The 9,613-nt window shown below is 51.6% G+C and overlaps 1 protein-coding gene across 2 annotated transcripts in view; it reads left to right on the forward strand.

The window, feature by feature from the left end:
* The first annotated feature begins 2,007 nt into the window (after positions 1-2,007).
* Positions 2,008-9,613, forward strand: part of HOXD4 (homeobox D4) — a 17,164-nt gene continuing 9,558 nt past the window's right edge. For both annotated transcript variants that reach the window (XM_024732898.1, XM_024732897.1), the window contains exon 1: positions 2,008-3,991. In XM_024732898.1, coding sequence (XP_024588666.1) covers positions 3,084-3,896 — 813 coding nt within the window. In that variant the 5' untranslated portion in view covers positions 2,008-3,083 and the 3' untranslated portion in view covers positions 3,897-3,991. The remainder of the gene's footprint in view (positions 3,992-9,613) is intronic.

The following is a 9,613-nucleotide window of genomic DNA, read 5'->3' on the forward strand; positions in this document are numbered from 1 at the left end:
TTCTGAGTTGTGCATATGCCGCAGAAGACAGGTACATTTCTGAGGAGGCCTGTGAAATCTCCAGGAAGGCTCTCTCATTAAGATGATGGTAGTGGGGAGAGAATCAAGGAAAGACCAGTGGCCCCTCCCTCATGCAAAACGGAGCTGATTTTATTTTCATAGGAGATGGAATGTGCGAAGATGTTAGGAACCAGGCACCCTCCCTCCCTGGTGAGACATCCTCTCTCTAGGGTCCGGGAAGCTAAGGCTTGGCTCTGGGCCAGGTTTCTGCCCTCCAGGCTGGGCAGCCTAATCGACTCCCTGGGGGCTGCGCCCCCCCCCCAGGAGTGGAGGTTCCGCCCAGTACATAGTTCACCTCTATGAATCAGGCTGTCTCAAGTGAAACGGGGCTCAGGGCTCCAGGCTGGAAAATCCAGTGTCCCCAGGAACTCCTGGTCTTGCCCTCTTCCTGAGGCTGCCCTGGCTCTGGGTGCTTATCTCTGTGGATGCTCCTTGCTTGCAAACCCACGACCAGCAGCACCCTGTAGCTGAACACAGCACAAAAAGCCGGAGACATCAAAAGCATTTGTATGGGCAGTTGAGCGGGAGGTGAATATTTAACGCTTTTGTTCATCAATAACTCATTGGCTTTGACCTGTCTGAACAAGTTGAGCAATAAGGTGAAATGCAGGTCACAGCGTCTAACAAATATGAAAATGTGTATGTACCCTCACCCGGCTCCCCACCTTTCCCAGCAGGCTCCCCCAATTTGTCTGGATAAAGCCTAGGCCCAAGGTCCCCAGGAAGGCAGGTGTGTGGGAGCTCTTGGCATTAGAGGAAGTTGGGGGGAGCCCCCCTGGGACAAGGGGGCTGGGTGTGGGGCAGCCTCAGAGCTCTTGTTAGAATTGGTACCCAGGAAATCCCTACAAAATAGCCAAAGCACTGGAACCAGAGGATGGCGGTGGGGGAGTGAGCAGGGAGCGTGCACAGTGCAGAGTAGGAGAAGCCAGACAATTTTGCCAGGCAGAGGGGGGCTCCACCGCACCAGGCCCAGGTTGAGGGTTGAAAATAATTTTTGAATCATAAGGGTAAAATCAAAACAGTCAAAAAAATTTAAACACCTCTAGCGTACAGTCAGGGATCCAAAAGCCCCACCCGAGCCCGGGCATCCCTCTGCCCCTGAAACCCATCCGGGCCCTGAGTGCTCTTGGTGCCCTGAAGCGAGGGGTGAGCCCTGGACTGCGCTGGGGCGGGCACAACTCGTGAACTTTTGTACTCTTGTGTGCTGCTGTCGGCAAAGCAAAAATAATGAAACTTTGTGATATGTTTGTAAATGATTTCGAGTGACCCCTTGCCCTGCCCTTCACCATTAGTGCGCCGGCCCCAGCCCTGGGCAGCTCGGTGCCTGCAAGCAGCGCCTGCCTCGGGGTCTGCAGCAGCAGCCGGACGGAGAGGCCAGCCGGGCTCAGGGCCCTGGAAGGTAAATGCGTGACTTCTTGGAGAACTAGCTTTGTCAGCCAACCTGGCTTGCCCTGACAGTGGGCAGAAGAATGAGCAGAGGATATTCCCTCTTGCCTCTTTTTCTTCTGCCATTGAAGGCATTTGCTCCTTTCTGGAAAATACCACTTGCTAAGGGAGTGGGGGTTATGTGGATCCGGAGAGGGGGGTAATAAAGCCGCCATTTCTGGGATGGATTATTTTTCTTCTTTTCTTTCTTTCTTAAGAAGACTGTCCTGACTCCTTGGCTGCTTGGTAACCCCGGCCCTGGTACAAGGATGGGGAACTCGTTGCTGCAAATTGCCACCAAGCGCTTCAGGCTACCTGAACCATCTCTGAAAGGCAGGGTGGCTGCGTTGGGCTGGTGGCAGCTCCGAGGAAGAGGCGGGGGCTGGCAACGGTCTGGGTACTCGCTCTGGGTGGAACCCGGAGGTAGTAACGTTGTCTATATATACCCTGTAGAACCGAATTTGTGTGGTATCCACATAGTCACAGATTCGATTCTAGGGGAATATATGGTCGATGCAAAAACTTCACATTTCTCCGCAATAGCCAGAATTAGAACTGGAGGCCAGAGGCAGCCGGCGGGTCAGTTGCCTCTTTCTGTTTTATTACCTTGGACTCCAGGAGGATCGTCTGAGCCTGGTGACATAGAGCAGCCTTTTTCCTGGAGAAGCTCCTCACCTTTAAACAGGGCCCCCTGTGTAAAACCCTAATTGGTTGCATGAACGCAGGGCCAGAGGGTTAGGTTTGGGGGCACTGGGGAGCAAGGTGGGAGTCCAGGTCGCCCCAGCCCCAGGTCTGCCCTACAGGGGCATAAAGTTGTAGGGTGCCCAATGAAGGGCCTCATTGGCCGTTACTGCCATGTGAGAAGAAGGTGAGCTGGCCAGAAGGAGTTTAGGGTCCTTTGGGGTCCATTTGGGTGAGCTGGGGGTGCCCTCACCACCTTCCTGGGCTACCCTTCAGCTGCCCGGGCTAGAGCATCACGGGGGCTTCTTGCCATACCAGCAAGGGCCAAGATTTGGCTGGAAACACCCCGGCCTCGAAGAGAGCTTGGCGGTTACTCATTGCCTAATTTGATTCAGGCCAGCCAGATTGTAGTAACTTTTGGGTGACCCTGATGAAGACAAAGCCGGGATTCGGCCTTTGTATGGCAGAGTCCCCGCTCCGCAGGCTGGGCGGGCGGGAGTCCTGCCTGCCTGGGGTTCTCTGCCCAACTCAGAAGCCACCTCTTCCGCCCACTTTTTGATGCCATGCACCCTGACAGATATGAGGATTCATTCCCCCTTGAACTGTGCCCATTTTGGGGGGCTGATTACAGGCGGGGTGAGTGGCGGGGGCACTGGAGGTTAGCAAAGTCAGTGGCAGACAAAAGCTGGGGTTACCTGTGGGGAATGAGGATGCTGGGATTAGAACTACTTTAACATCTGGCAGGGGCCCTCAAATGTGCCACGGCAAGTCACTTGATTACACGTATGTTATTTAGTTAAATTTGTGAAAATTATGAGATGCTCACCAACCCGGTGATAAACTCACTCCCTCGCTATTGGCTGGTCTGGTCACATGGCCGCCAACTTTATTCAGTTGACAGCAAGTAGGAGGGCCCTATGGAAGGAGGAAAAAAAGACAACACGAGAAAAATTAGTATTTTCTACCTTCTGAAATTAATGGTCATGAGTTCGTATATGGTGAACTCCAAGTATGTGGACCCCAAGTTTCCTCCGTGCGAGGAATATTTGCAGGGTGGCTACCTAGGCGAGCAGGGCGCTGACTACTACGGCGGCGGCGCGCAGGGGGCCGACTTCCAGCCCCCGGGGCTCTACCCACGGCCCGACTTCGGTGAGCAGACCTTCGGAGGCGGCGGCCCCGGGCCCGGCTCGGCACTGCCCACGCGGGGTCACGGGCAAGAACCCGGCGGCCCCAGCGGCCACTACGGTGCCCCGGGAGAGCCGTGCCCCGCGCCCCCGCCCCTGCCCGGCTCCCGACCCGGGCCTCGGGGCGCGCCAGGAAGTGAGCGGCTGTGGCCTAATCCGAGGCCGGGCGCTGACCTGACTGTGCGGTCTGCTTGTCTCGCAGTGAACCCCAACTACACCGGCGGGGAGCCCAAGAGGTCCCGGACGGCCTACACCCGGCAGCAAGTCCTAGAACTGGAAAAGGAATTTCATTTTAACAGGTATCTGACGCGGCGCCGTCGGATTGAAATCGCTCACACCCTGTGTCTTTCCGAGCGCCAGATCAAGATCTGGTTCCAGAACCGGAGGATGAAGTGGAAAAAAGATCACAAGCTGCCCAACACGAAAGGCAGGTCCTCGTCGTCGTCGTCTTCATCCTCCTCCTCCTCTTGCTCCTCCTCAGCTGCCCCTGGCCAGCATTTGCAGCCGCTGGCCAAGGACCACCACACGGACCTGACGACCTTATAGAAGTGGGGACCCTGGGCCCATCCCTCCCTGAGCTCCCGGCTGAGCCGAAGCTGCGGGGGCAGGCCGGGCCTGCTGTCACCTCTCTGGGCTCTAAGGTACTGTAGGGTGGACCTGGGACAGGCAGGCCTACCTCGGACTAGGTTAGCACCCTGCCCGAGGGTAGCCCCCTCCCTGGAGCGGGGATGGGGGTCGGGGGGGCGGGATTCTCTAAGTATATTATTAAATGGCAGGAGCTACTGAGAACATAAAACCTTGGCGAGTCATTAAACTCCTGAAAATCTCCGCTGTTGGATTTTGAATTTGCAAATGAAGGTTGGATGCTTTATCCCAGTGTGAATTTGAACATGCTCCCCCCCCCACCCCTCCAGAGATCTTTGTGGTTTCATAATGTGGGCGTGTTGAGGCAGAAGGCTGGCCACCCTTGCGCTAGGTGCTTTCAGTGGAAGCAGAAGGGCTGGGCCAGGATTTCTGAACTTTCTGGGTTGTCCGTATAATTTCCAGTGTGAAAAAAAATTGTTTTTGCTCCCAGTGGCCCCATGCCCAAAGAAATGAGTCTAAGAAGGAAGTGCAAACGGGTTGTTGTATGTTTAGATTATATTTGCTTAAGTATTTATTTGTTGGGAAATTGGGGTGCAGAAATAACTGACATCTTATTGCCAAAAAACTTACCATGGTGAAAGGGGCTGGGTTTCAGGGAGCAGAATCAAGAGATGCGTGGACTTACTTCTGGCTGTAACCGGCATTTTGAACTCCACCCCCTCCCCACTCCCCGGAAATGTGTGTAGGGGGCCCTTAACCCTTCTAGAGGGAAGCAAAGGATCCACTCAAAGTTGAGTTCCTGAAAATATATTTCCACATGTGCTTTTCCCGGCACTGTGCTTACAACCAGTTCTGGGTGATTAAAGGAAAGGGAAAAAAGTAAGAAACAAATGGTCCAACATTTTCCTTCTGGGGAAAGAAAACAAAACCTCTGTGTTCTGGGTCATTAGATAATGACTGAATTTTCTGTTCCAACTGGATTCCAAATGTCCCCAAATACCCCATATAGCAGTATTTTATAGGCATTGGTGTATGGCCTGCCTATATGAGAGAGGGAATGAGCATTGGGGAGAAAGTGGGAAGGTGAGGAAGTCTTGCTGTTAAAAAATGAAAGAAAAACTAATTGAATCTAGAAGTCCACGAAAGTTGGTCTTAGGGTTTTTACCCTAAGTTTTAATTTTTTAAAAAACAAATCTAAGGAAGTTTTCCTCAATCCATTAATTAGCAGAATTTGTGAAAGTATAAAAGTTTTCAGGCCCTCTCCTCTTCCTTGCCTTGAGAATAGTGGTTTAAAAACAATCGCTCTCAAACAACAAGAGAGATGTTTTTTAGTCATTTTTCTTATGCCTTGCCTGGGAAGGGTTCAAAGCTCACTTTTCTAAAATGTTGACCCTTAAGGATAAGGGAAAGAGTCAAAGGTAATGGCCAGAGTTCATAGACTCAAATGAAACAAGTCTTCAGAAATTTAAACCGCAAAGCCTCGGGCTCCAAAAAGAAACCCCTGGTTGTAGCTACTGAAAAGTCACAAAAGTGGGGAGGGAGAGGGGGTGAGCTTGAAAAGGAGATTCAGAATTGGGGCTATTTTTTCAGTGCTTGAGAACACTTTAGAAGATTTCAGAGGTAATTTTTAAAATATATTTAAGTGTAGGGGGAAAAAGACTTTCTCTACAGGCATATTCTTTGGTTCTGTGTCTCCTGAGAGCTGAGGGCAGGTATTCACTGGAGTCCCTAGGCTGAAATTCCACTTCTCTGAAGTGTCTTCCAAGCCTTGCTCTTTTGTATTAGACCCTAGGGACAGCTCTTTGTTCCTCCTTGGGGTGAGCCTGGCTCTCAGACTTGCACATGGCAATACTTGAATATCGCCACGTCGGGATATTAAAGATGGATATTCCTGCATTATTCGCATCATTGTTTCTATGACAAAAAGCACAGAGTTCATACATAGTCAAGACGTCTTTTTTCTGATGCCCTCACGTTGAGAAGCTGAAAAGGTATTTTACTGAAGTTCGGCTAAATTACAGAATCAGGTTCATCCAGAGGACAAATTTTCTATTCGATTAGCTGTATTTCAGCCAGGAGGACTGACCTCTAAACCCTTAACCTTTTGGACTCTAACTACCCTTCTCTTCTTTTTTTCCCCCTCGAACATGGAGAGCAGTCTTTGGATGTAGGATTTGAAAAGGGCCGCTATCCTTAGGCAAGTTGGAAAGTTGCTCAGATTCTTTCCTAAAACCCGAATCTGTGAATACATTGAACCTTCTCCTTGGGAGGGGGTAATATATATTTTCACAACATCCAACTACATATGTATTGCAAAGATTATTATATAGATTTCCCCCTTCCCAGAAGTTCAGGTTACTCACTCCAGCTTCAGACCAAATGCCAAACTACTTAACTGCCTTCACCCCTGCCCCAGAGGAAAGCCAAGAGGCATGTTTTGATGAAGAAAACCCAAGGTCCTTCTTAAAAATAGCCCCACTACTTTGGAAAGTAACTTAATCAGAGAAACAACTTGTTTGTTTATAAGTCTCACTTCTCCTCTCCTCTTCTAGGGATTGTCTTTTGAAATGTTAATGGAGCCTGGATGGCCCAGAGGGCGGCCCTCGACCCTGAGGTCCCAATCGGACCCCAGCGTCCATTTGGGCCCACAGGAGTGGGGCAGGGAAGAAGCAGGGCCCCCCAGTCACCTAGGGCAGGGAAGGAAATGAGTTTCCATCTGGGAACGTACTCTGGAGAAACCTAGATGTAGGAAGCCTCAGTGCCCATTTGCTTTTATTTGTTTCCAGTTTGTTCCCCCAAATATGAGCCAGAAGTGTTTGTTTTGAATTTTTTCAATGGTATGTTGGGGTCGTGACTGGGGGGAGTGAAGTGTTTGGCGAGGACATTGCTCCTCAGACTCCCATCTCACTTTGTCCATTGCAGCCTTTTGTTGGGCGATGACATTGTCAGTCAGCCCCATGGTGTCTGTTCACACAAGATGCTTTTTTAATAGAATTGACCAATGTTTTGCTGCCACTGATTAAAGTATTATTTATACTAATTGTTGCCTGTAGTTTTGATGTAATTCATTGATCTATATTTGAAATAATAAAAGGTGTAGCGAAATCTCCCTCCTGTTTGGTGCCTCCACAGAAGCATTCTTCATTAGGTCTTCTAAAAGCTAACATCCAATATAAACAATTTATTATTTTCTGTAATGTGCCTGATGTGTGAAGGTTAAACTGTATAAGCCTTAGCAGTTCTACCATTTTCCCCCTCCCCCATACCTGCACTCCCAATTTGGCCATCATATGTTGTGAGAATTGGGAAGCCTAAGGCTGGATTCAGGCTGCAGCGGGGTGGACATTATTTTTTAAAAGGAAAATAAGTACCTTCCCGGGCTAAAAGGAGGCTCCAGTTTGGCTCTCAGCATGGCCCGGATCAGCCCCAGGCCCCCTCGGTCTCTCTTTGTGACATGGTGGGTGAGAGAGATCTCCTGGACCCCCAACTCTGAGGGTGTGTCTGGTGCTGGGTTCTGGGCCAACCTGGGGCTGGCGGGTGGCTGCTCGGATCTCACCCCTCTGGCCTCCAATCTTGGGCTCCTTCTACTTCTCCTGTGCTGTTCAGCCCCACCGGGGCCTCCAGCACCTGCCCCTCCTCCCCCGAGTGCCCCCTCCGCCCTCCAGACCACAATAAACACTCCCCACTATAAAAAGTGGCGTGTGCTGTTGTTTTCACGAGGGCTTTTCTCGTCTTGGCTTCGCCTTGAAGAGGGGGCCAAGACAGGAGTCCCAAAATAGATGGGAGGGGGCCTTACTCGCGACAGGAAATGAGCAGAATGCATAAAATCAGACATGTGTCCTTAATATATGGAAGGGCTCGCCTCAGACGCGTGGACATGTGTATTTATAAGTGCGCAGACAGAAGTTTAAATATTCAGACACATTTTATGATTGTTCTCTGCCCGTCTTCTGGTTAATGGCTCCTCCTGTGCCCACCAATACATCAGTACGGTTGTGTGTATTGAATCGCGGGCAGGGATGAGGAGGAAGCGAGAGCACAGCCGAGCCCGCCGGAGTACAGTACAGTAAATCGGGACCCTCGGCAGACTGCGCTTCCCGCGCGCCCGCCATGTTGGGGAGCCCTCCCTGCCCCCCGCGCCGGGCTGGGCGGCCGGGGCTCGCCGCCAGCCGGGGGAGGGCCTTTCATAACCCGGAGAATTTTCAAAGTGCGAGGAAGATGATAAGAATAGATTTCTACAAGTCCCGACCACGTGATTGGTGAAATAATTAATTCAGCACGTCCCTTAAGAAACACGGAGTCGTCATTAATCTGCCACGCAAAGGGCTCTCTCCGACTTGGAAAGTGCAGGGATCCCAAGAATATCACCCGCCGAGGGGGGCCGTGCGGCGCCCCCAGCCCTCCACCCTCGGCCCCAGGCGGCGGGCGCGGGAGCGCGGCCGGCAGGTAAATATTTTCGCGACTTTTATTTATTCTGATTTAAATCCTTAATGAACTTAGCTGTCAGGCCACTGACAAATAGTTCCCTTTGCTTCCTGATTTGGAACCGTGCGCCGGCGAGAAGTTGTTAGTGGCTTGGGTGGTGAACAGTGTGAGAGAGAGAGCGAGCGAGAGAGAGAGAGAGGGTGTGTGAGGGTGTGCGGGGGGCGAGGGGCGAGGGTGCGCGCGGGCTGCTCAGAGGCGACAGGAGTAGTAAAAACCCGCCCGGCTGGGGGACGCGCCTGGCGCACGCGGGCCGAGGTTGCTCGGTCGCCTGTGTCTACCGGGAACAATGGTCGCTGTCACGGCATCTGCTGCCTATTCTTAAACCGGTGAGAAAAGGCCTCGGCCCTCTTTTCAAGCGAGGGTCGTAAATTTTTCTTTGCGTCATAATGGAAGGCTATAAAATCGAGTTGAAATTTTACCCCAGGCAGGTTTCAACCAACAGATAATGATTTCCGAGTTGCTTCTCCGACTACCCACCCACGCACCCACGCTCTGCTGCTTCTGTCACCCCAGCAAGGAGTTTGCCCCTCTTCCCCTCGATTTTTGTATCTTTAATTTGGGGAGAAGATCTAAAATAAAGACAGGGAGAAGTCCCCGCCGCCCGAGGAATGGGAGACCCTGGGGTGAAGGGAAGAAGCCTGGGGGAAGGGAAACCGGGTTGGGGGGGAAGAGGCCAGGGTGAGAGGCAGGAGCTGTCTCTCCCGCTGGCTCCAGTTTCAGCCTTTTTTCTCCTGCACTCCAAGGAGCTGCGAGGTCCCAAGGACCACTCCACTCCCACCCCCTTACCCCACCCCTAGCTTGCCGGAGATCTGTGCTGGGGGCAGCAGCGGGCATTCTCCTCCAGCTCGCAACTCCAGCTCGCAACTCCGGCCCTGATGCCGGGGAGGAGGGCCTCTCTTTTTTTGCCTCCTTCCCTCTAGTTGGCTTTGAGGATGACATCGGCGAGCTGAGGGCTGTCTGCGTGTGGTGGTTGTTTGGGATTGTGTGTGTTTTGATTTCTTTTTTGGTGTGTGTATATTTCCCCGTCAGGACAGAGACAAAGTTTCCTCCGTTGTGAATTATACATTCAAACAATAACACATTAATTCAATTATTCAAAGATGACAAATGTTTATGTGCTTTGCAAGTGACTCTGGCGCAGATTCTGGGCGCTTTCTCTGAGCTGCTTGCGTTTTTTTCTCAAGGAGAATTGG

Source organism: Neophocaena asiaeorientalis, unplaced genomic scaffold, assembly GCF_003031525.2.
Source record: "Neophocaena asiaeorientalis asiaeorientalis breed wild unplaced genomic scaffold, Neophocaena_asiaeorientalis_V1.1 scaffold96, whole genome shotgun sequence".
In the NCBI taxonomy this organism is placed as follows: domain Eukaryota; kingdom Metazoa; phylum Chordata; class Mammalia; order Artiodactyla; family Phocoenidae; genus Neophocaena; species Neophocaena asiaeorientalis.